The 26,523-nt window shown below is 51.6% G+C and overlaps 1 protein-coding gene across 1 annotated transcript; it reads right to left on the bottom strand.

Annotated features, from left to right (window-relative positions):
* Positions 1-5,776: 5,776 nt before the first annotated feature.
* On the bottom strand, positions 5,777-25,515 carry LOC133340241 (enoyl-CoA delta isomerase 2-like). The gene is made up of 10 exons (XM_061548274.1): positions 25,432-25,515; positions 19,688-19,856; positions 18,251-18,349; positions 16,700-16,879; positions 16,101-16,170; positions 15,650-15,752; positions 15,124-15,244; positions 8,339-8,428; positions 7,613-7,756; positions 5,777-6,915 (listed from the first exon to the last, which is right to left on the bottom strand). The coding sequence occupies exons 1-10, from the start codon at positions 25,479-25,481 to the stop codon at positions 6,760-6,762; spliced, it is 1,182 nt and encodes a 393-aa protein (XP_061404258.1). The 5' UTR covers positions 25,482-25,515; the 3' UTR covers positions 5,777-6,759.
* Between the last annotated feature and the right edge of the window lie 1,008 nt (positions 25,516-26,523).

Below are 26,523 nucleotides of genomic sequence, written 5' to 3' on the forward strand. Positions count from 1 at the left end.
CTTCGTGTAGCAGAACTCCTCCAGAGCTCTCAGCACTCTGGCTTTTATACCTGTTCGTGGCCGGGTTGTCCAATCCCCGGCCACCTTGTGGGACCCTCTGATTGGTCCTTCCAAATCTGGCGTTTGGATCCTACTTCACCCCATTTGACCCTGACCGTTTGATTGAGCGGGAAACCCTTGTTTACGATCCGCTCTCTCACAGTTTGCGAACAGCGAGTAGTTAACACCACTACACTATGAAGAAGGGCAATTGCCTGAAACATCTCCTCTTGCATAGTTTTCCTTTAAAGGCCATACAGTGTTATTGATTCTGATTCTATTTATGAGCATCTTTAACACCGTGTGCTGTGACGTCATGTTGCCGATAGGGGTTGACACAAATCTGTAAGTTTGTTGACGTCACGCTTTTGTTTGCAACATTTTGACCAGTACAATACAGTAAATGTATTTTTTACAGGCGCATTGTTAAACATCATTTAAATTCAATGTTGTTTTTTTTTAAGAGTTATCAAGCTATCTGTCGATGCTGCTGCGTTGGCAGCGGTGTGCATACCATGAAGGAAGACATTCTACAAGGACACTGGCCTTAATGGGGGGAAAAATATAAAACTGTAATCTTACCTATGAACGTCATTTTTTGTCTGTCCGTCCGTCTGTCTGTCCGTTTCTCTGTCTGTCTGTAGATACACACTTGCGAAGGATTTGGCTCACAAACCGTGAGGTGAATGTATAAAAAAAGTGGCCAGGTTCCATGCCGTAAGCCCCATGGTGAGCCAGCACTATTCTGTTTCCCATCCATCAACTTTAAAGTAGTTAAATTAACAATTTAGTGCAATTTATTATTATTTAATTATTTCCTCGTACAGCACTAAAGCTGCCCGAGGGTTGCCCCGAGCAACGCACACGCGTCATCGGTAGAGGGGCAGAGATTTCTAATTTGCGTTCAAAATGCAAAACAAATACACACGACGCTGAGGTAAATTCATCAAAGTATCATGTCCTCTTCTCCTCCCCCCACCCCAATGTGTGCACTTACTATTTTCGGGTCGGTAGATACTAATATTATAGGGCTTAGTATTATTGTAGCGTGGGCGAGGGGATGGTGGGGGGATGAGTAGCCGCCCAGCTCCCAGCCTGCCAAGGTGCCACCTCGGCCGGCTGGGCAATCTAGGCAAGGCCAGGGGCTCTTTACGGGACTAGGCTTCACCACGGCACTCTGTCAGGTTAGTAGTTTGTGCTATAGAGTCGATATATACTGATATAGAGTCAGCATGTACTATTGTAGTGATAGAAGGTACCACCACAGTCAATATGTACTGCTGTAGTCATAGCAGGCACTACCACAGTATGAACTGCTGTAATCATAGCAGGTACCACCACAATTGGTATGCACTGCTGTAGTCATAGCAGGTACCACCACAGTCGTTATGCACTGCTGTAGTGAAAACAGGTACCACCACAGTCGGTATGCCCTGCTGTAGTGATAGCAGGTAACACCACAGTCGGTACGCACTGCTGTAGTGAAAGCAGGCACCACCACAGTCGGTATGCACTGCTGTAGTTACAAGCAGGTACCACCACAGTCGCTATGCGCTGCTGTAGTGAAAGCAGTTACCACCAAAGTCGGTATGCACTGCTGTAGTCATAGCAGGTACCACCGGAGTCAGTATGCACTAAAGGCCGACCGAATTTCGGTTTCGGTTTTGGTTTCGGCGCCGAAAGTTGGCAAATGGCCACTTTCACCATACTTTCGGTTTTGGCCAAAAGTCAATTTTTAACTTTCGGTTTACTTTCTAGATTTGAAGTTTTTGTGACTGCAAGGATCCATACTTTTGCCTCTTTCGGTAAAGTCACGTAGGTAAAGAAAAAAAAACATTAAATCACGACGTTTCGATTGCAACACAAGCAATCATCATCAGGTGTGAACACCACAGCAAGAAAATTTATACTAAAGTGGGAGAGATGCCAGGAGGCTATATAAGTCAAAAAGGGGGGGGGGGGGTGGGAGGGGAAATGGTGGGGCAGGGGGGAAAGGGAGCAAGGGGAGCAGTGCTGCTAATTTGCTTTGGGTGCCCTCATTGGTTTTAGCTGCAGTCGTAGCGGCTGCGTCGCTCTTTTTTTTCCTCCCCGCGCATCTCTAACTCACTCGGCCTCTCGCTTCTGGCCCCGCCTACTTCCCCTCCTACCCACCCAGTTTCGCATTCCCAGTCCCTGGCGTCAACGAGGCGCCCTCCACCGCATCGACACGGCGAGGCCGCGCTTATCCGGCAGAACCCGTACCGCCTCAGCCCGGCGGAGGAGCACGTGCGGCTCGCGGACGATGAGATGCTCACCGTGGATGTCATCTCGCCGTCCACCAGCCCGTGGGGAGCCCCATCGTGCTCGTTAAAAAACAGGATGGCAGCTTGTGTTTTTGCATAGATTTTCGCAAGCTGAATAAGATATCCGTGGCAGACGCTTATCCCCTCCTGCGGATGGACGATTCCCTATGTGCTTTGGCGGGCGCACAATGTTTTTCCACCTTGGACCTCCTGTCTGGGTTTTGGCAAGTACCTCTCGGTGAAGCTTCTAAGGCAAAAACTGCTTTCTGTACACCTCAAGGCCTCTTCCATATTAACAAGCTTCCGATGGGGCTCCACTCCACTCCGGCCACGTTCTAGCGGCTGATGGAGCGGGTCTCCAGTGGGACTCTTGCTTAATATACCTCGATGACGTGATCATTTTTAGTCGGACGTTTGAGGAACATCTCGTCCGGCTACACGCCGTCTTCCTGAAAATGCGGGCGGCGAACCTAAAGTTTAAGCCGCAAAAGTGCCACCTGCTCCAGAAGTCTGTACGCTACCTGGGGCAATTCCAGCATTGCAACGGATCCCGACAAGACGTCGTGTGTCCGGAGCTGGCCTACCCCCACCTCGGTGGGGGAGGTCCGCAGTTTTATTGGATTTGCGTCGTACTATCGTCGTTTCATCCGCATTCATCGCGCTCCACGTTGCCCTGGTTAACGCACCCCCCCTCCGCTACCCCGACTTCTCCGTGCCATTTGTCCTGGACACGGACGCGAGCAACACTGGCATTGGCGGAGTCCTGTCCCAGGTGGTAGACGGGGTGAAGTGCGTTGTAGCTTATGGCAGCAGGGTGCTGTCACCACCCGCACAACGCTACTGGGTTACGCACCGAGAGCTCCTCCCAATTGTTGTTTTCATCTAGCAGTATAGGCCCTACCTGTATGGCAGGTGCTTTTTGGTGTGCTCTGACCACGCGGCGCTGCAGTACGTGCTGCGTGTGGACCAGCCTGCGGGCCAACTCTCACGCTGGCTGGAGATCCTACAGGAGTATTCCTTCATGGTGTCATAGCGGAAGGGGGCCCAGCATTTGAACGCGGACGCCCTGTCGTGACTGCCGCCGAGCGACAGGTGCACGTGCTTCTAGGGCTCGGGGCGCTGTAGGGTGTCCCTCAGCGGTGTCCTGTGTTGCCGTTTCCAGGTACCTCGCAACTAGCGGACCCCAGGCCACCTTCGGCCCCGGTCCCCCGGCCTTAGGACAATGTCGACCCGGCTGGCCGAATGGCTGATCCCGGAGTGACACCGGGCTCACCGGGATGCTCACGGTGCCAGCTGGGGGCCTTGGGAGGGGGAGGTGCAGGTGCAGCCACATACGATGGGCCGGACACAAGGACTGGTTCATGGCGGATTTTGTGACCACCCTACGCGCGCCCACACACCGCTTCGGGTGGTCGGGGTTCTGGTTGTTGCAGGGGTTCTGTTGATTTTGTCCTTGCTCTTTCCTCACATTTCCATTGTCCCCTCACATCCATGTATATCGTGTATATGTTGTACAGGCGGGCTGGGGTATTTATTGGGGTTCATGTTATCGTTGTGTGTGCAAGTCGATGTGTGTGTGCGGGTCGATGTATGTGTGTGCGGGTCGATGTATGTGTGAGTGTGTGTGTAAGTCGATGTGTGATTGTAAGTCGATGTGTGTATGTGTGAGTCGATGTGTAAGTCCATGTATGTGTGTGTAAGTCCATGTGTGTAAGTCGCTGTAAGTCGAACTGCGTGTGTATAAGTGGATGTGTGTGTGAGTAGATGTATGTGTGTGAGTCGATGTGTATAGGTTCATGTGTGTGTGCAAGTCGATGTGTTTGTGTGAGTGGGTCGATGTCTGTGTGTGTGCAAGTCGATGTGCGTGTCTTTTTCGCCCGGGCAACGCCGAGTACTTCCCGCTAGTGGCTCATAAATATAATGCAGTGGATGTTTATCCAATGGTGGATAGACCTTGGCTCATGGTGATGTGGACATCGATATTCAGCAGTGGATAGACCATGGCTCATGATCCTGATGTACACGAGTTTGTACTTTACCAGCACCAGTGTGACACGTGACGCAGCACTTGGACATGTGTCATTGCTTGAATGAAACATTAGGCCGCTATATGTTTTTGCTGGGTACGTGGCCATTAATAATGAACTAAAATGTATTATTTCCCACTTACAACGCATCGAATGCATCATAGCGCGATTTATAATTTACGGAAAAGTTTATACTCGGGCTAATAACTAACAATCATACTTAATACAGGATTTTTAGGTTAGATCGCGTAAATGTCGTTAAACCTGCCACCACCCGACATAGCCAATTAGCTAAGTTTGTCACGTAAACAGAACATGCCCATTGGTCACTAGTACAGCACACCGGTGTATTGATATTGGTTGTGAAAGCCTACGTGTTAAACAATCATACTATAAAGATAGACACGATACAAAATACAATCCATACGACAAGACACATATAAGACAATCATATTTTGTATGTTACCAGGTAAGGCCCACTGAGCTATGTAGCTTTTTTTCATAGATACTTGGCCACAAATGATAGCTTAACGAAGTGCAGGGAGGGGCTGGGTGGGGAGGGTGGGACTGGGTGGGGAGGGTGGAGCTGTGTGGGGGGTGGGGCTGGGTGGGGAGGGGCTGGTCACCCCGTGGTGCCCTTATAAAACTAAACGTTTAACCTACTCACGCCGGCTTGTGTCCGCCCTCACAGTCGGGCATATTTGCGGAATACACCACGCCACCGTTGACCCTGGCCATTGACCGAGCAACCCAACGTTCCTACCAGCTCCCTCCGCAGCAGGAAAGTGTTTCATAGCGACTTGGCCACAAATGATAGCTCAGCGAAGTGGCTTACCGTGTGGAAACTTACAGCAGCGAAAAACGCATGATGTTGATTCTCGATGATTCTGGAAACATGAACCCCAAACTGCAATGATTCAAACACTCGTTTAACTAGTGGTGAATCGCTCAATTTGTGGCTAGATTTCAGTTCCGAGAGTTAAAACAAATAAATCAGTTCGACTGTCACGCAGACGAGCATTAACTACGCAGAGTGGGAGCGGACGTGTGACGCTCTCTGCTGTGCGTGGGGCAGAGCGCCACTTGAAAGAGGGCATCTCAAGAGGCAGCTCTGGGATATCCGCTTCTGAGGGCCGTTTCTCTCTCTGCGAAACACGCGAACGGACTTATCTCCTGCTCAAGCAGATAAAAAAAAGACAAAAATTATTTTAAAATGTGAGGGCAAGTCCATCCACTTCTAGGTTTCTGAAGTGTTAATGACCGTGTCGAGTTTGTCATGTCCTTCGATAAGGCCACTGTGCTCCCGTTGAACAACTCTTGCGGTCACAACTGCCGTTCACCACCCAAAGTGGTGGTGATGTCACCAACTGCGTTTGTGCCAGGCTAGGTGCACCTCGTCGTTACAAAGACACTCACGGAGACACAACGGACCAAAGAAATTGTATTAATTTGCAAATTCTCATTTAAAAAAGTTACGCAAATCGATTTCACGTGGCATCGGAAAAAAGAGTAAATGGACTCGGGACGTCTCCCCGACGGTGATTCGGACGCCATGGCCCTGAAATTAATGCTCCATTAGTGGACCCAGGACGAATTCGATCTCAAACCGAACAGAGCAGTGTGGTGGATGTGCGCTCTCTCACTTGCTCATTCAGTGGCATTTGTAAGCCAAATAAAAATGATATTGCATTGCAATCGTTGCTCACCAACAGCATGTTGTGTTTGTGGATTTGTATGTGTAGGCGCATATGTGTGTGTGCTGCGTGCGTATGTGGGCAGCGGAGTAGTGGTTAACACACACTGGCGACCCGAGTCAGATTCCCGCTCACGGCTAACATCGGTGATGAATATCTGAACCTGGTCCTGGACGTCCCCTAAGGTCGACTCAGCCTTAAATGAGTACCTGGTATGGTGAGTAAACATCAGCAATGGGTAGACAAAAACGGCCGGCCGGCCGAGCGTGTTGCTAACCACCCACCCCTTCGTGTGCTGGGTTGGTCTGCACAGGTGCTCGCTAACAACACTTTCCCCAACAATCTGTTAAGGCTATATTGGAGGCATTTTTCTCTGTGTGCTTGTGTCTGCGTACACGTGTGCATGTGCGTGCGTGCATGTGTCTGCGTGCATCATCACAGTCCAATGCTCTTTCACCAAATTCTGACAGTGCAGCAGCAGCTGCTGATTTGACGTTTACGAAACGGAATCTCGGGAAACGCGCCGCTACAATCAGTCGCAGTCGGCGCCAATTCGTCACTGACACGCAATCTCACGGCGCTACAACACGAAACGACCACGACGCCTAACCACAAAGCCGCACACCCACCACCACCACTACCGCGACGGTGAGACGTGACGCCACACGGCACCGCCCAAAGCCGCCGCCTCACCCCACCCCCGCCCCTGGCGGCGGCCTACAGCTTGGCCTTCCTTTGGAAGAAGCCTGCGATGGCGGCCATGCAGTCTTCGGACTGCCAGCGCTCAATAAGGCACTGGCACTCGCGCAAGTTGGCCGCATGCAGCGCCTCCCGCTCCGCGTCGCGTGACAGCTGCTTGGAGAACGCCAGGGACTGCGCACGCAAACGCGACGACACATGGTTAGTTTGCTTGTTCTTACCCCCCAGCCCCGGCACCTCCGAATAGCACGGTTAACGATGTACGGTGCGAAAGAAGTTCAATGCACGTATGTGCCCTGCGACGCAACCTCGTTACGTGGAGCGGCGCAAATGGCCGTCGTCGCGCTTCGCACAGTTGGAGCATCGTTCGTACGGAGTAATAAAAAGTAATCCAAACTACAAAACTTTTAATATTTTTACTGTACCAGGTAAGGCTTATCATGTGGATATGTATAGCAGCCAAATACTTTCATGCATGCATGTTGATTCAGACTCTCTTTCAGGAGGGTCCTGCCAAGTTTTTTCAGCAGTGGGCGGCAATGTTTGCTGCGTGTGATCCCAAGCGAGTCAATTCTCAGGTCATTCTTGTTCAGCACTGGGATGCTTTTGGGCCAATTCCCATTACAGTGAAAAACAGTTCAATCGTACACCTTACCGCGTGTTTTTTTTACCATTATAAGAAATCTGAGAAGCCGGAGGAAACCCATGCAAAACACACAGAAAAGGCACCCGGAGTCGGGGTTCGAAACCAGGTCCTTCTTGCTGCGAGGCATGAGCGTTAACCGCTGCGCCCCCCCCCACCCCCACCGTGCCCAACTGAGCAATTTGCACAAAACAATAGAAACGATGGAACAACGATGGAACCATGCACCTTCTTGGGCAGCTTGGCCAACGTTTCCAAGCGAGCCCACACCTCCCGCTGGAAGCTGTTGTCGGGGTAGACTTCGGTGACAAGGCCCAGGTCGCACGCCTGCTGGGACGTCAGCCTCTTGTTGAAGAGAAGCATCTCGGTGGCCTGGGAGATCGTGAGGACAGGGTGCGCATGAGACGGACAGAGGAAGACGAGCAGGAGAATGTGCGCACGTAGCATGCACTTACATTTTACGTGCGGATGTGTGTTGTTTATATGTGTTGTCACTCTGTGAATGTCCGAAACACCTGGAATTCTATTGGCTCAAGTAGACTCACACAAAGGCCAGTAAACTCGCCCAGAGACCCACAGACTCAGTGGAGACACATTGGGCATGTTTCTCTGATAATGCCCCAAAACACCTGGAATCCCATCGCTTCATGCATCCTTTGGTTACTCCTTTTGTCCAATCAGAATTTGATGCCGAGCTCTCTATTCTTCTTGATAACCTCACATGCAATTACCATTTGACCTATACCCTAGGAATGTATGTGGGTAGTCCAGGTGGTGCTGGTGAGTAGGAGGAGGAGCTGATGTTATTGACAACGCTGCTGGCTAGCGGCTTGCGCGCTCGCATGATATTGGCGATCCTGGTGGTGTGCCAAGCCTCTGGAGGCAGTGGGCCAAGTGGCGTCGGTACGGGCAGCGAGCGCCAGGATGCCAAGGTACGGCATTGGCGGAGCTCACCTTGGCGGCGCCCATGAGCTTGGGGAAGATGTAGGAGGAGCAGCCTTCGGGGCTCTGACCCAGCTGGCTGAACGGGGTCTGGAATGTCGCCTTCAAGGGAGACAGAGCGAGCACCGTGAGCACGCACCGAGATACTAAAGAGCTATTAAACAATTTTTATTTTACCAGGTAAGGCCTACTGAGCTATGTAGCTCGTTTTTCAGAAGCCACCTGGGTATCACAAATGATAGCGTAACGAAGTGGTGGCTTATCGTGTGGATCGAACCCACTACCTCCTGTATACCAGGCGATGGAGATAACATCTCACCACCGGTGGCGCCTCCATTCTTCATGCAGGCAAATCGTACGCAAACGTTACTTGAGGCAAATAGTCAAAAGAATCAAGAGTACAATCGAGGTAGGCCAAATAATACGGAAAATATAGATGAGACAGAAAAAAAAGACTTGCAGATCAAAACAGTACTGACACAAAAGACAAGGTGTATGTGTGTGTCTGTGTAAGCACGTCTTTCTGAAGTCGACTACGAAGCGTAAGAACCCACCTGTTGCGAGATCGGACGACGAAGACAGCACGGAAGAGGTCCCCGCAATGTCCCCGGAGTCCGGGGCCCCGGAGATGCACCCCGTGGAGCCTGGCCAACCCGTGCAGGATGTGGTGGCCGTGGCCGGCCACTCACCACAGCAGGAGAGCTGGTGACTCCTCACCAGCCAGTTCGGCCAGCTGTTGCAGTCGGCCATGCATCTCGTCTCCCTGATGTTGGAGGTGGTAGCCCAGCTGCGCGTGCCCGTCACTTTTTTGGAGCGAGATCGGGCACTTCCCGCTGTTTCTCCTCCAGCTATGTTCGAATTTGGCGTCGTTTTCTCAATGGACGCGACACAGCAATCGGCCGCCATCTTGCCCCCGGGTGCGCCGCAGTAACCAGGCGCTATTTTTAATGCGACACAGCAACCGGGCGACATTTTCTCCCAAGATGCGACACAGCAACTGGGCGCCATTGCCTCTGCTGCAGCGATGCCGCCGAGTGCATCTTCGGGAGCGCCCACGCCAGGCTTCAGCTCCGGCTCTTCCAAACTTCGTCGCCTACTGCCTGTTCGTCCAGCTGGCGGAGAATGGAAGTCCTTTCAAGGCCGGTTCGATGCGGCTTACGCCTCGGTCAGGTAGCCTATGGACGAGGCCCTCAAGGTACTCCTGACGGCATTAGATGATTCTCTAGCCGCATTAAATTTGATTCCGCCTGCGGACAGGGCGACGCTCCCCATGGCGTACGCCCAAATGGCTTTTATTTTTGAGCCGCCCTCCAGCGCACACCAGAAGTTCTTGCTGCGGAGGCGAGGGGAGGCTTAGACGTCTCTCGCCTTCCACAGCTACTTATTGGCGCTGAGTCGGGCGGCCTACCCCAATATGGATTGTGCGGTGCTCAACTCATGTGGGAACTCGGTGTAGTTTTGGCTATAGCAGAGGAGGCGGACATCTTTCCCTTAAAGTGGCGCAGGGGATCCAAGCACACCTCGGCCTGTGCCAGTGGCCTGGTGTGGCAGCGTGCGCAGGGGACCCAGGTCCAGCGAGGGCTGGCACGCTGCAGGACGAGAATCATCTTGCCGCAATCGTTGCACGCGACCAACGCTGGAGAGGCGCCAGGGGCCGCCGGCCAGAGCAGCGTCCACCATCTGCTTCCGCTGTCGCCAGCTTGGCTACATCGCGATGGGCTGCCGCAACGCTCCTGGGGCCTTTGGCGGGACGTCGTCTCCCTCCGCCTTCACATCAGCGTTATAATTCTGGGCCTCAGGCAAGTCGCGGCGCATCAGCCACTTGGCCGCTTCTCCCACCTCACACATCTAGTGAGGATAGGGTTCATGATCACCAGGGTACCACTAAAAGTTTGGAAACGCTCGATGTTCACTCACCGTCGGTTTCTGGGTGGCCTAAGCGGGTCCATCAATGGGCTGCGCTTGCGCATCGGGTTGTGGCGGCCGCGGCGGGTTCCTCCGCGGCCGCTGGTTACGTCCAAGGGGTGTAAGTCCGGATTTTGGTGGACATGGGTGCGTCGGTCACCATTATATCAGAATGCATTTTCAGGTTGTTCGATTGAGGCCTGTACAAGGGGCTTGCATTGCCGCTAATGGAGGTAGTTTAGGTATATTGCGTCACATTGTTGCCTCCATTAGAATTGGTCATATTGAATTGGAAGGCCCCGTCTTAGTCTCAAAGGCGTTGGCAGTGCAATGCCTTTTGGGCACAGATTTCTTGGCCAAAATTCCATGAAAATATTGATTGACCAGGGTTGTGTGGAGATGCCATCGGGCTGTCGTTTGAACTTTTTGCGTTCCCCCACCTTGTTGACTCCTCTTGCTGCCAGCATACGAGCTTTGGCTAGGGATTCCATGAACATTCCACCTGGGTCCCAAATATTGATACCGCTGAGGTTGCGCAAACCCCTGAAATTTCATACGGCAGAGGCGGGCATCCTCTTAACTCCAACTAACTACTTTTCGCGGACTTCCTGTTTGGTGGGTTCCCTGATGGTCGTGTTGAAGGACCAGGAGCCCTTTCTACAAATTCTAAACGCGGGTCCTTCACATGTAATTGTTCCGGCCGGCACCGTTTTGGCGCACGCGACCCCAGCTCTCCCACCAGACGACGCCATGCCGGTTGAGAGGGTTGTGGCTGGCGTAGTACAGGATGGGAAGCCCGACGACTCCTGGATTGATGCGTTTTGTCGGGAAAATGCCCTCTTGGACCTCGAGGAGCGGCAGCGGCTCCGTGCGCTTATTGAACGATTCACCGATGTCTTCAGTCACAGCAAATTTGATATCGGACCCACGTCCATATTAGAGCATCATATAGACACGGGGAAGTCACCCCCCATTCGGCTGAATTCCCATCGCTTTATCCCTAGAGAGAAGGATCATGTCCGTTTGGCCGTTGATGAGATGTTGGCGGCAGACAATCTCTCCTACTACTAGCCCTTGAGGCACCCCTTATTGTGTTAGTCAAGAAACGGGATGGGAGTCTCCGTTTCTGCGTCGACTTTCGTAAATTAAAAAAGAGTTTGGTGGCAGATGCCTATCCCCTTCCTCGCATGGACGATTCGCTTGACGCCCTCTCGGGTGCGTGCTTCTTTTCAACCCTATTTTTGCCTTCGGGCTTCTGGCAATTGCCATTGGATGAGGTCTCCAAACCCAAGACTGCGTTCCGCACACCCCAGGGGCTATTCCAATTCAATTGGCTTCCTATGGGCCTCCACTCGGCCCCCGCCCACCTTCTAACACCTCATGGAGATGGTCTTGGTGGGTCTCCAGTGGGAATCTTGCTAAATTTATTTGGATGATGTCATCGTTTTCAGCCGCACGTTTGACAAATACTTGCATCGTCTCGAGTCGGTCTTCGTCAAAGTGCGTGTTGCTGGCTTGAAATTTAAACCCTAAAAGTGCCATTTGCTGCAGCCATCGGTGAAGTATTTGGGCCACATTGTTAGTACGTCAGGTGTCGCCACAGACCTGGAAAAGACGGTTTGCATCCGTGCGTGGCCGACTCCCACATCTGTCGCGGAGGTTCGCAGCTTCATTGGCTTCGCCTCGTATAACCGTCGCTTTGTGCGGGATTTTGCGACTGTTGCGAAACCACCCCATGCGCTGTCCACTAAAGGAAAAAGTTTCATTGGGGCAAGGAGGAGGAAGCAGCGTTTGTCGCGCTTTGAGCGTCCCTGGCAGATGCGCCCCCCCTGGGGTATCCTGACTTCTCCCTGCCCTATCTGCTCGACACTGATGCCAGCGACACGGGGCTGTACTTGCCCAGGTGGTCAATGCCACTGAAAGGGTCATGGCGTATGGCAGTCGCGTGTTGTCCCCCCGCAGAGCAGCATTACTGTGTGACTCGTAGGGAGCAGCTTGCCATCGTGTTTTTCGTGCAATTGTATAGGCTCTACTTGTATGGCAGGTGGTTCACTGTTCGGACAGATAATGCGGCCCTGCATTATTCCTTGCACATCGATCAGCCCTCGGGTCAGCGGTCCCGCTGGCTTGAGGTGCTGCAGGTATTTGACGTCATCCACAGGAAGGGGGCACAGCATGGAAATGCGGATGGCAGGTATGCGTGCATGACGGACTCGGGTCGCTGCAGGGCCCCAATTGACACCGGGCTCCAGTTGATGGTGACAGCCGACACGGCTCCCCCTTCCGGGTGTGTCGCTGCACGTGGATTTCGGCCTAGGTCTCCCTCGGGATGAATGGTCTCGCTTGCAGATGGAGGACACCTCTCTGGTAAAGCTGCGACGCCGTGTTAAGTCGGACGGCCGTTTTTCCTCTCAGTCGACCGCCCCGGTTATTACCCTGCACGACGGCCTACCTATACGCTGAGATACGGAGCTGGAGAGATATTGTGTGATGGTGCCCACTGTCCTACGAGGGAAACCGACTCGTGCAGTTCACGAGAAGTTGATGCACCTTGGGTTCCACAAAACCTTTTAAACTCTTAAGCGGGATTATTACTGGCCGGGCGTAGAAAGCGACGTGACACTACTTGTGAGTGGCTGCCACGATTGTGTACAGCAGAAGGCCCCGGTTGTGCGTGATCGGCTCACGCTACAGTCCATCCAAGTTTCCCATGTGAATTAACTTGTGGCCCTCGACATTTTGGGCCTATTTCCAACTTCCCAACGGGGCCATAAGTATAATTTGGTCGGGGTAGAATACCTCACACGTTGGCCCATGGCATGGCCTTTGCAAAACCCATCGGCCTCGTCTATCACCGATGCCTTTTTGCATGGGTATGTTTTAGATAAGGGTGCCCCTGAACAACTGTTAACCGATCAGGGTCTGAACTTTTCTTCCCGGTTGCTCAAGGTCTGTGACCTCCTCGGCACCGAGAAAATACAGACCTCACCCTACCACCCTCAAACCGACGGGATGGTGGAGTGGTTGAATCGCACCCTCAAATCCATGCTGTGCCACGTGAGCGCGTCTCAGTTGGACTGGGACCTGTTTATTCCGGGTGTCCTTGCTGCGTACAGGTTGGCCCCTCACTCCTCAATGGGGTTTTCACCCTTTTACGTAATGTACGCGAGGGAACCGGAGCACCCGATGCACATGCAAATGGGCCTGGGGCCGTCTAAAAAGGGATCCACTGTGGCCGCTTCGATGAAGGTCACGCTCGACAGGCTGCGTGAGGCACGACAAGCGGCTGTGGACAATTCGGCCAGCCGACAAGCAGATAACGAACGCTTACAAAAGCATCAGGGTTCTGGGCTGCCATGAGTGAAAGGGGAGAAGGCGTGGCTACATTGTTCCCAGGTGCCCATTGGGACGTCCCCAAAATTACATCGCCCTTGGCAGGACCCTGTTGAGGTCGTGGAGGTCCGCCGGCCACAGTGTGTGCTCATCCGCTTCAGTCGCCGGCATTGATTTGTCCACCCGTCTAGGTTAAAAAGATACGTGTTACCTTGTCCTGTTGAATCATCCCCACTTCCGGAGCGGCCGGTGCTTGATGCGTCTGACGAGCCGGGCCGCCCTAGCCGGGATGCTATGCAGTGTAAGCCCTCTGTCTGTCCACCCACAGAACCCCTCCGAGTAGCTCCCGAGGCACCGCCTGTTGGCCCCTCGGTGGTGAGGCCGACGTCGACGGGTACTCTGCCTACTCTGACACCGGACGCTGCCTGGGGGAGTGGACCGGCTGCACATACGCGCTCCAGGGGCACTCCTTTTCGCTTACCACCTCCCCTTGGGCACGTTGTCGTCGGACACCAGCCGACGCTGACGCGTGGTTGGCGCCTTGCACTGCAGGCTGAAGGCCTTCCTACACTTGCCCTCCTGCCTTATCATCTTGTTCACCCGCAGTTGGCTCTGCCTTCCCACCTCCATTTACGACGTTATTGTTGATGTTGTAGTTACAATTGTTCTGATTGTTGGTTGCTGGCTTTACGCAATGGCCCCGATGCGGGGCAAATTTAGTATAATTAGCAGCCGGGACGGCTGTCATGTCATGGGTGCTGTAAGGGGATACCTTCGGGAATAGGGGCGGGTACAAGTGAAGGGGAGGAGCCACCCAAGGGGTACTTAAGGGTAACCCCGTGACGAAGGCGGGGTCGTTGTGGGAGCCCGGAGTGTGGATCGGCTGCAGGAGGTCTCTCCCGCTCATGACCGGACAGTGTTGGCTGAACCCCCGTCCGGGGTCGACGAGTGGAAGAGCCGAAGAGATAGCGGAGTGTAGGGCTCCAATAAGTCTGTGAGAATTGGCTGAGAGTGAGTGGGGTTCTTCTTTCCTCGGCCGGGCAGTGTTGGATGAACCCCCGTCCCGGCCCGAGTGAGAGAGTCAAAGGGATAGCCGAGGTTAGGACGAGGAGAGCTCGGGGTTCTATGGGAAGGACCGAGTATAGAGAACACCTACCCCTGGTGTGAGCCTGAGTCTTTAAACAGTGTTAATAAATGGCGAAAGCCCTTACAAGAAGTTCCGTCTCCGCGTGGTTCTATGACACAACGCATTTATTTGTATAGGAGAGCGGTGGAGCAGCGGTTAGTGCGACACGTTGCAAACCTGGCGACCCGAGTTCAGTTCCCGCTCACGAGCAATATCAGTGGCGAATATCTGAACTGGTCCTGGGCCACCCCATAGGTCGACTCATAGACTTAAACGAGTACCCAGTGCTGTGTGTAAAAACATCAGCAACGGGGAAACAAAGGCGGTCAGGGCGGCCATGGCCTTGGCCATTCACGCCCACGTGTGTGTGCCGAGCCAACCTTCCCCGGGGGATCCCTTGTGATGTAGACATGCATGTGGGTGGGTGGCCGACCCTGCTGGTGGCATAGACGGCGTCGTAGAGGCCGAGCAGCGTCACCGCCACGCCGACCGCCGGGCCGTTCACCACCGCCACCAGTGGCTTGGGGAATTCGATGAAGGACGACACAAACCTACTGCTCGCGCAGAGGTGAACAGCCATCGTTACCAACGCAAACCAAATGCCCCCATCACCGTCATCCGTCGCTAGCCACCCCCCCCCCCCCCGCCGTCACCATCATCCATCACCCATCATCATCGCCAATCACCAGCATCTATCCTCACTGCTGCCCTTTACCACCGATAACTACCACCACTGTAGTGCATAAACAGCACTGACCATCATCGTCACTACTCGTCACCCGCCACCACCACCAATCACGACCTCCGCCACCCATCACCACCACCGCCACCACCGCCACCACTGCCACTCACCACCATTGTCCATCACCACTGGCATTTATCAATCACCATCCGCACCCAACAACGGCACCACCTTTGACCACCACTGCCACCCCCTCACCCACGTCCCCCTGGCTCACCGCAACAGCTCGGCGGCGTCGAGCGCCATCTGCTTGATGCCGCCTGGCGGCATGTTGGTGAAGTTGCTGAGGTCGTTGCCGCTGCAGAAGTAATCGCCGGCGCCTGGGGCAAGAGGTGCATGCGTGTAGGTGAACACACACACGTGCGCGTACGTGCTCGCTCCCACTCTCGCCGGTGCTCACACATACACACTGGTGCAGGTGCACACACGGCTACAGTGTTTCATTCACGGTGCTATGAGTCTGGTAACCCAAGAGCAACTCCCAGCCATGGCTATCCGACCCCTCCCCACCCCTTCACTAAGCCACACTGACCAGCATGAAGTACGATCAGACAAACCCCGTGCCCTCATTGCAGTGGATTGCAAAAAGGGCTGCAAACTAATGATGATGTAGAACATTGGAACAAGCATATCTATATGTAGATGCGATGGCGTATGGGGAATCTCGCCTGTGATAACGGCAAACGCAGACTCGTCTTTCCCAGCCTCCTCCAACGCCTTCATGATCTCTTTGTACATCTGGGAGGCAACACGGGTACTCAAGGACCATTGCAACACATTGCACCTCTCATGCGTCGGCACTTGCAAACCCGACATCCTCCGTGACCGATGGTATGCACGTCTCAAGTCAGATGGTGGCAGGAGTTCCCAGTGAGCTACTGGACCATTCTTTCAACGGCGAGTCAGCCGGGAGATAGCGGTGGCAACAAAGCGCCGCAGTGGCGATATGTTAACTACCTCGCTTGGTATGCAGGAGGTCGTGGGTTCGATCCCAAACCTGACGCCTGCTGTATATTTGGAGTTTGCGTGTTCTCTCTCCCCGTGGTGGCGTGGATTTTTATCCTGGCTCTCTGGTTTTTCCCCTCCACATTTAGAATCAACGTGCGTATATAGTATTTGGCTGCTGTAAATTTCCACACAATATGCCACTAAGTTAAGCTGTAATTTGTGGTCAGGTCGCTTCTGAAAAAGAGCTATATAGCTCAGTGGGCCTGATCTGGTAAAATAGAAACATTGTTTAGTTTAGAGTTGGGTTTGCAGGCGTCACCGTGGTGTTGATGGCGTTCTTCTTGTCGGGCCGGTTCAGCGTGATCACCGTCATGTTGTTCTCACGCTTCAGCTGCAGGGTCTGGTAAGCTGTGGCGCCGGCCTCCGTCGACGGAGCAGCAGGAGCCTCGGCCGCCACCAGCGAGTCGATGAGCTGCACGTACTTCAGCCGAGCCTCCTCCTGCCGGGGTTCAACGGTCGGGGTGAGGGGGTGGTGGTGGTGATGTCATCACGAGCAATAGTGACTAGAGAGACGGCTCATGCGGTCAGTCGCTGGGGATCAAACCGAGCTGAGACCTCAATCTGTAAACTAAAACTAAACTATTTTTATATGACCAGGTAAGGCCCACTGAGCTGTTAGCTTCATTTTTTTAGAAGCGACCTAGCCACAAATAATATCTCAACGAAGTGGATTAGCGTGTGGAAATTTATTGCAGCCATGCAAACTGCAAATATACAGGTGTCAGGGTTCGGGATCAAACCCACGACCTCCTGTATACCAGGCGAGGTAGTTAACATCTCACCACCGTGGCGTCCTCTAACCCAGGATCTCAACATACATACAAAGGTGGTTGGGTGGTTCATGGGGTTAATCGTTGAAGACCAAATCGGGTTGAGACACCTCAATCCGTATTGCAACAACTGGTGAGATGCGGTAGCGCTGGCCATGACGATCTCTGGACCTTGACCTGGCATTGAGGTTGCCATGTGCGACTCGCCGTACTCCCCACCAATAAAGTTAAAGTGAGAGGTGGTCCGGGTGGGCTAACGGGGCTCATAATGGCCAGGTCAGAGATGGTGAACGGGCAACGGCTGAGATCTTGGGTTAGAGTGAAGAATTTAGCCCTCCTCGACGTAGCTGGGTCTCCTCAAATGTAGAGAGCCGATGGTCTCAGCCCATTTACCAATTGACCACGCGCAAAAAAATACGTCGCGTGATGGCTCAATCCAGCTCTGAGAATATCCATTTGATTGCCATGCTGCGAACATGTCCACAACAAAGCTGTCAGAATCTGAGAGTTTGTTTACCATACAAGAACTCAAATACAAGGTCAACCTGGTGAAGATGGCCTTAAAATGGAAAGATAACACGAGCACATGCGCTCTAAATGTTGGGATAATAATGATTGTATGTTTGAAATAGCTGCCCTTCTTTACGCCGGGGCAACTCAGAACTTGCATCATCTCGAAAATTTTGATAGGGCACCCTCAGTGGAAACTATCTCTGTGCAGCACCTGGCCTGCAAGTGGGTATTTGTCTGCCAGTAGGGGGCAATGATTGCTGCGCGTTATCCGTAACCCCAATTGAGTAATTTTCGGGTATTTTTCGAATTGGCAAATTTGGACCGTGATGCCAGCACACAATGGCCCACACTCTGAGCAAATGACACCAGGGGATCTTTAACGTCGACCTCGAAGCAGACAAGGGCGTATCTTTACGGTTAACACAACGGCGGTAATGACCAGGGTGGCCTGCCGGCATTTGAACCGGCGAACCTCCTGGGCCGCGTCACCGCCCCGTAGCCTCCCGGAAGCGACATGCGGCGGTTACCTTGCTGAGGGGTCCCAGGTTCTTCCACGCCTCCCACTTCATTTTGTTGACAAAGTCCAGCATTCCGGGCTTGGGGGTGTTGCAAGACCCCTGCGTGGACTGAACGGACACAGCAGGGCACATCAAGACCCACCGCCAACGCTCAACCACAGCGCCAAACCGACGGCTCAAAATAGAAATCGCCACCGACGCCGCTTCTACACCTCCCCCCGCACCCAAAAATAACATTTGGCGGCTGGCTCAGACTGCCTCCAACGCCATGGAAATTCCATCCGGACCCAGCAGGGGGAAAACGTCCTGATAACGATTTCTGTCAGCAAGTGGCGCTGCAGATAGCAGGTTATGGGGAGGCCGGCGGAAAACTACTGACCGCTTCCGTCAAAATGCCGCCTTGCAGCAGGAAACAAAGACAAATATTCCCCCTATAGCCTCAACAGACTGTTGGGGCAAGTGCTGTTAGCGAGCACCTATGATGGCCGGCACGGCACACGAACAGGTGGGTGGCCAGCACCATGCCCAGCCGCCTTTGTCTCCCCAGTGGTGATGTTTACACATTGCACCAGGTACTCATTTAGGCTGAGTCGACCTACGGGAGGCCCAGGACCAGTTCAGGTAATCGTCACTGGTGTTGGCCATGAGCGGGAATCGAACCTGTGTCGCTAGGTTCATAGCGCAGCGCGCTTACCGCTACACTACCGCTCTCCACCCACAGCAGGATACACACACGCACACACACACGCGCACGTAAGTACGGTGCTTTTATAAAATATCTAATTATGAGAGGGGGGTGGGGCTGAGCCTTCGGTACGGGGGGCTTGGGCCCCCCCTCCAACCTCCTCCCACGGCACTGCTGCACCTGTACTCATGTCCATCTCTCTTGTTCTATATCGCTATTCATGTCACAGTCGACCCCTCCTTCTCTCCGCGTCCGTCTCTAAGAGGCCGTCTTCTCTGCACACCTCTTACTTTCCGTACAAGGGTGTTTCCCCTCTGGCCGGCCGCTGTTTACCTCGGTGTGTGGTGGTGGTGATTGGGGTTGGGGTTGTGGTGATTGTGAACCCAGCAACCCGACTTCGATTCCCGCTCACGCTAATACCAGTGACGGTTATCTGGACCGGTCCTGGGACTTCCCTAGGTCGACTCGGCCTTAAATGAGTACCCGTTGCAGTGTAAAAACATCGCCACTGGGCAGACAAAGGTGGTCGGGCGTGGTGCTGGCTACTCACCCCCTCGTGTGCCATGCCGGCCTTCATAGGTGCTATTTGCTAACAGCAGTTGCTCCAACAACCTGTTAAGGCTATACGGAGGATTTTTGTCTTTGGTGGAAGTGGTGGTGGTGATTGGGGTTGGGGAGGTAATGGTGGGGGGTGGTGGTGATTGGGGTTGTGGTGGTGGCAGTGGTATGGGGGTGGTAGTTGGTGGGGGTGCGGGTACCACCTGCTTGAAGAGTGCGTAGATCTGGAGTTTTGCCTCATTTCCTGGGTCCGACGTCAGCTGTCCCAGCCGCTGCTTCGCCGCCTCAAACTCGGCCTCACTCGCCACGGGACGCATGGCCACGGTGGAGCTGCCGAGGCTGGCACGAGGATCGTCTCTCCACGGCACTGTCCTGCACGGCGGTGACGACGACGACGCGGAGGATGAGCACGTGATCAAGACGATGCGACATCTCACCGCTCCGCGCTCCCGAGTGTGATCTCTCGAGTAAAAAAAAATACTATTTTTATTTTTAGCAGGTAAGGCCTACTGAACTATGCAGCTCTTTTTCAGGAGTGACCTGGCTACAAAGGATAGCCCAACGAAGTGGCTTATCAAGTGGAAATTTATAGCGGCCAAATACTCTAAACGCATGATGTTGATTCTAAATGTGGAGGGGAAACACCAGAGGACCCGGAGAAAAATCAACACGACCACGGAGAGAACAGGCAAACTCCATTTATATAGGCATCAGGGTAAGGATCAAACCTACGACCTCCTGTATACCTGGCGAAGGAGTTAACTCGCCGCCGCAAGCGTAGAATGCGCAACGCGGCACAGCTTATACTCGCGCTCGGAGCAAGAATGATTCACAGGCATGGAAAACCACGGATGAGTCGCAACGCAGCCAAAACCAATGCCAATAATTGGCCAAGCTCTCTGGTTCTATGTCGGGATGTTTGGCCAACTCCATATGGGACATCTTCAGACTCCCAATTAAATCACGACTCATACCTAAAACCCACGCAACTACCGCAGGCATCTCTCAACTCCCAACAACTTCTGAAGATGGCCGCAGTAGTGCGTGGCGAAAGCCCGAGAGAAGATATACTCAGCAAGAAATACCACACTCGGATCATCAGTGGCAGCGAAAACCTACACGTTGAATCCTCCGGAGGGACAATGCCACCGACGCCACCGAGAGGTATGGCTGGCGTTTATGCTGTGAACTCTGTACCACATTGCCAATCATCACTGATCAGTGGTAACGGTGGAGTGGGTGAATGATTTACCTGCTGTTGTTTTTTTCTCCCGGTGCAGAACTGAACTCTAAAAGGGACGCGAGTCTGGATCGCCAAGCTCATCCCTTAAACAGGAACGACTCTGTAGGAGTCCTTGGTGCCATCGTCTTTCCACCGTGATATGCGAACCAGGAGCTCGTCCTTGTGCTAATTTTGGCTCTTTAGTTAAAAGAGAAACGACGGATAAACACCTGGTGTGCTGTGCTGGACTATGCCCCAAATGTCTATGCCCCCGACTCCACCAACTAGCACTGACCAATACGGTGAAGTATGGCCAAATAACCTTGACGACCCACGCGGCTTTGGGAGGCCCTCACCCAACAGTTTATTGACAAAAAAGGGGATGTCTGTACATGTGCACCGCAATGAAGATCATGACAATGTCGACAGCAGTGTGATGATGATGAGTGTTTGAAAACTATTGTAATGCTGTCACTGTCCGCCAAATAGGTTCGAGAGAGTAACCAGGCAGGCCGTAGCCAGCTGGCAATCCTATTTTGAGTTTGAGTGGCAGCAGTGTGTCTGTACTTTGAACTTCTTTCGCACCGTATGTAGCCAAATGTGCCAATCAGAGGTGCAGGGGGAAGGACAACAAACTAAATACAAAAATAAGTTATCATGCAATGAGTTTTCAATCAAAATAATAAAAGTGCATAGCTCCAGTGGCTTCCTAATATCGGAAGAGCGTTTCCAGATGGCCACAGAAGAGCATCTGAAAGCGCACAATGTTGCGCTGTCTCTGTTCAATGGCCAGCCAAAATCCGCTGCTGTGTGGATGAACCGGAGTTCGTGTGGTGATTTATATGCTCCTTGACGAGATCAGCAAGGTATTGTGGTTCATTTGTGGCAAGAGCTTTAAAAGTGGCGACGCTGATTCCATTAAAAGTTGCTACTCACTCTCCCGTCCAGGTCACGCCTTCTCGTGAGACCCGACTCCTACCGACGAGACAGCGTGTCGAATCCAGTCCAGAGTTTGCGCGTGTTTGAACCAATGCCACTTGAAATTATGGGCTCCAAGATGGCCGCATGGCAAGCTTAGCTGATGGAATGTGTAAAAGAAAAATGCCCAAGTGAGATTATATATACATAGCTGTGCAGTGCACTTATGCAACTCGCAAACAACTACACCACCCCCCACCCGCCTATCTCTCTGGTGGTGACTTTGGCTGAGGTTGTGGTAACGCTGGGTGAAGGTCAACGGGTGTGTGGATTTCTTGGGCTTCACAGCCAAATGTCCAATCGCCTGCAAGAAAGCAGTTTAAACCCCAGGACCCATCCACCGACTTGTTGACCTGTGATGGTTCTAGACTACCGTGTGTGGTTAAGATGTTAGGGTTCTCTTCTTCTTTCGTTTGACTGATGTACTATTTTTTTTTATCAGAGAAGGCCCACTGACCTAAACAACTCTTTGTCAGAAGCGACCTTGCCACAAATGATAGCTCAACGAAGTGGCTTGTCATGTGGAAATGTATAGCAGCTAAATACTCTAGCGCATGTTTCTAAATGGGGAGGGAAAAACCGGAGGACCTAGACAAAAATCCACGTGACCATGGGGAGAACGTGCAAACTTCAAATATAAAGGTGTCAGGGTCGGGATCGAACCCACGACCACCTGTCTACCAGGAGAGGGAAATAACATCTCACCACCGCGGTGTCCTTGTTGCGCCGCATGTAGATGCATGTAGATGCGGAGCAACAACTGCAACTTCACATTTAGGTGGTCAAGCCAGACAACCGCGTCAGGAGCAGTGGAGTGCGTCGCCGTGATGTTTCCTTCGTATTTGTGGATCGAGCGTTGGATGTGAGGGTTAGGGCTGTGTGTCGAGCCCACTGGTGCAGCCTCCTCCACCTCCCCATCCTCATCTCTCCTGACCCCGTGCTCCTGCTTCTCCAATCCGTTTCCACCCTCCCATTTTCTTCTCCCTTCCCCCACCCATTCCCATGTTTTCCATTCACTATACAGGATCCTTGTGACTCTTACTTCCCTTTCCTGTGGGGCGGGTGTCATGGGTAAAACGTTGCTCGTGTCCGTGAAATATTGTGGGCGCTATGACTCGCATTATTATTCTTATTGCAGCATTAGCATGTACCTAAAACAGCTATTGAAGATGGCCCGGGATCAAATAGGTGGGTGGATGTGTGGGAGTCGGAGTGCTCTTGGCAATGTAACTCTGTACACCTCTACCTAACTCCATGGCACTCTACATAATTCTTTGTGTCTTTCGGTAAAGTCACGTACAGCGAGGGAAAAAAGTATTTGATCCCCTGCTGATTTTGTACGTTTGCCCACTGACAAAGAAATGATCAGTCTATAATGTTAATGGTAGGTTTATTTGAACAGTGAGAGACAGAATAACAACAAAATCCAGAAAAACGCATGTCAAAAATGTTATAAATTGATTGGCATTTTAATGAGGGAAATAAGTATTTGACCCCTTTGCAAAACATGACTTAGTACTTGTTGGCAAAACCCTTGTTGGCAATCACAGAGGTTAGACGTTTCTTGTAGTTGGCCACCAGGTTTGCACACATCTCAGGAGGCATTTTGTCCCACTCCTCTTTGCAGATCTTCTCCAAGTCATTAAGGTTTCGAGGCTGACATTTGGCAACTGGAACCTTCAGCTCCCTCTACAGATTTTCTATGGGATTAAGGTCTGGAGACAGGCTAGGCCACTCCAGGACCTTAATGTGCTTCTTCTTGAGCCACTCATTTGTTGCCTTGGCCGTGTGTTTTGGGTCATTGTCATGCTGGAATACCCATCCATGACCTATTTTCAATGCCCTGGCTGAGGGAAGGAGGTTCTCACCCAAGATTTGACGGTACATAGCCCCGTCCATCGTCCCTTTGATGCGGTGAAATTGTCCTGTCCCCTTAGCAGAAAAACACCCCAAAAGTATGTTTCCACCTCCATGTTTAACGGTGGGGACGGTGTTCTTGGGGTCATAGGCAGCATTCCTCCTCCTCCAAACACGGCGAGTTGAGTTGATGCCAAAGAGCTCCATTTTGGTCTCATCTGACCACAACACTTTCACCCAGTTGTCCTCTGAATCATTCAGATGTTCATTGGCAAACTTCAGACGGGCATGTATATGTGCTTTATTGAGCAGGGGGGCCTTGCGGGCACTGCAGGATTTCAGTCCTTCACGGCGTAGTGTGTTACCAACTGTTTTCTTGGTGACTATGGTCCCAGCTGCCTTGAGATCATTGACAAGATCCTCCCGTTTAGTTCTGGGCTGATTCCTCACCGTTCTCATGATCATTGCAACTCCACGAGGTGAGATCTTGCATGGAACCCCAGGCCGAGGGAGATGACAGTTCTTTTGTGTTTCTTCCATTTGCAAATAATCACACCAACTGTTGTCACCTTTTCACCAAGCTGCTTGGCGATGGTCTTGTAGCCCATTCCAGCCTTGTGTAGATCTACAATCTTGTCCTTGACATCCTTGGAGAGCTCTTTGGTCTTGGCCATGGTGGAGAGTTTGGAATCTGATTGATTGCTTCTGTGAATAGGTGTCTTTTATACAGGTAACAAGCTGAGATTAGGAGCACTCCCTTTAAGAGTGTGCTCTTAATCTCGGCTCGTTACCTGTAAAAAAGACACCTGGGAGCCAGAAATCTTTCTGATTGAGAGGGGGTCAAATACTTATTTCCCTCATTAAAATGCCAATCAATTTATAACATTTTTGACATGCGTTTTTCTGGATTTTGTTGTTGTTATTCTGTCTCTCACTGTTCAAATAAACATACCATTAAAATTATAGACTGATCATTTCTTTGTCAGTGGGCAAACGTACAAAATCAGCAGGGGATCAAATACTTTTTCCCTCACTGTAGATACGTTCAAAAAATAATAAAATAAAACTACGACGTTTCGATCGCAACACAAGCGAGTGTCATCAGGTGGAATAAGTAATATTTAAAAATAATATTTTAAAAACACGCTTTCATGAAATGTACCCTACTCGTAATGGCAGAACTCCACGACTCCAGGAAGTGGCCCCGGAGCTTGCCACGACATAAGGGGCCGTGGTGATTTACAGCCAACGTCAGTTGAGCGTGAACAATTAGACCCAAGCCGAAACATAACATGTAAAAAATAGTTTAAAAAATAGTTTAAAAAAAAGTTTTGTTATTTTTTGATGATAGAATATAGTATTGTCATCGGTATGACATAAGTATACCACGTTTGTAGTCGATACCACATTGGGAAGTGGGTAAAAATTGAGTTACGAGATTTGAGGATACAACAGAGTTAATAAAAAGCGTGTAATAAAAATGGGGGGAAGCTACCAAAGGCGATACGTTTTAAAGGTTGAAAATGGGCGTAGCCCAAGCGTCATGATGCCAGAACGAAGTGGGAGGGGCACAAGTGCCCTCAGTCCAGCACAAGCGGAGAGGGTTACGTTAATGCGAAATCGGAGAATCAAGAGAAAGACGCGAACAACTTGTGGTATGCACAATGCAGGGGCGACACCGCAGGAACTGCAATTGCTGGTCCCATCTTTAGTAAAATAAAACTAACATCGGAAGGTGCCAAGATGGAAACTTCACAGCTAGTTATGACTTAAACTTGTTAATGACGTCCTTCCAACGATTGCTGAGTTGTGAACCCATCCTCGCGGTTGAACTCTGACGAGCGTTTCCGAAACGTCTCGGCCCGCAGCCGCCAAATCGCCGTCACCGACCTGAACGAAGCGCGGTGCAGCAGCCCGCCCAGCTGAGCTCCAGCCGCCATGGCAAAGTGACGTCAGACCCGCGAGATGACGTCATGTAACCACCGCGACCGCGTTGGTTACATGACGTCACGTAACCATGGCCGCGTGGGTTACACGCCGGCACGTCACCACCGCGGCCGCGTATAAGTAGGTTACATGCGGTCACGCGCGAGGATGTAAGTGTGACGTCATGCAACGGGGGCGGGGGGGTGCGGTGACGTCATGAGTAGGTACGAGAGCTCAGAATCGGAAAATGTATTACCACTGCAGGAATCCGATGAGCTGTGAAGATCTTTTTTTCACAGATGTGGGTCAGTGTTTATAACCGAATAAAAAAGACCAGCTTTTAATATAATGTGTAAAGTTGAATTCGCATCAGGCACCAGGGTATACATAATTGCTGTCTCCAACTCTTATGGTCTCCCTATTTGTGCTATGAAGAAGGGCCATTGCCTGAAACGTCGCCTCTTGCATAGTTTTCCTTTGAAGGCCATAAAGTGTTATTGATTCTGATTCTATCGACGAGCGTATTTAACACCTTGTGCTGTGACGTCATGTCGCCGATAGGGGTTGACACAAATCTGTAGGTATGTGACGTCACGCTTTTTTGACACTTTATTTTACCTGAAGACGATTGTTTGTGTTGCGATCGGAACGTTACCATTCTATCTACGTGGCTTTACCGAAAGACCCAAGCAATATTAATACAATACGGTAAATGTATTTTTTTACAGGAGCATTGTTCAACACCATTTAAATTCAATTATTGCTTAAAAAAAGAGAGTTATTAAGCTTCCTGGTGATGCTGTTGCGTTGGCAGCGGTGTGCAAACAACGAAGGAAGACATTCTACAAGGACACTGGCGTTAGTGGGGGAATTTTTTTTTAACTGTAATAGTCTATAAGATAGGAAGTAAACGAAATTTCATAAATAGGAATGGCTTTTTCCATTAATTTAATACCAAAAAAATTGCATTCGTGTACTCCTAACCTAAAAAAGTACACCTATATCACTTGTCAGAATAATAATAAAGAACTTAAATATTAAAGCGATTTCATAATA

Source organism: Lethenteron reissneri, chromosome 9, assembly GCF_015708825.2.
Source record: "Lethenteron reissneri isolate LAM-NWPU_2019-01 chromosome 9, ASM1570882v1, whole genome shotgun sequence".
Lineage (NCBI taxonomy): Eukaryota > Metazoa > Chordata > Hyperoartia > Petromyzontiformes > Petromyzontidae > Lethenteron > Lethenteron reissneri.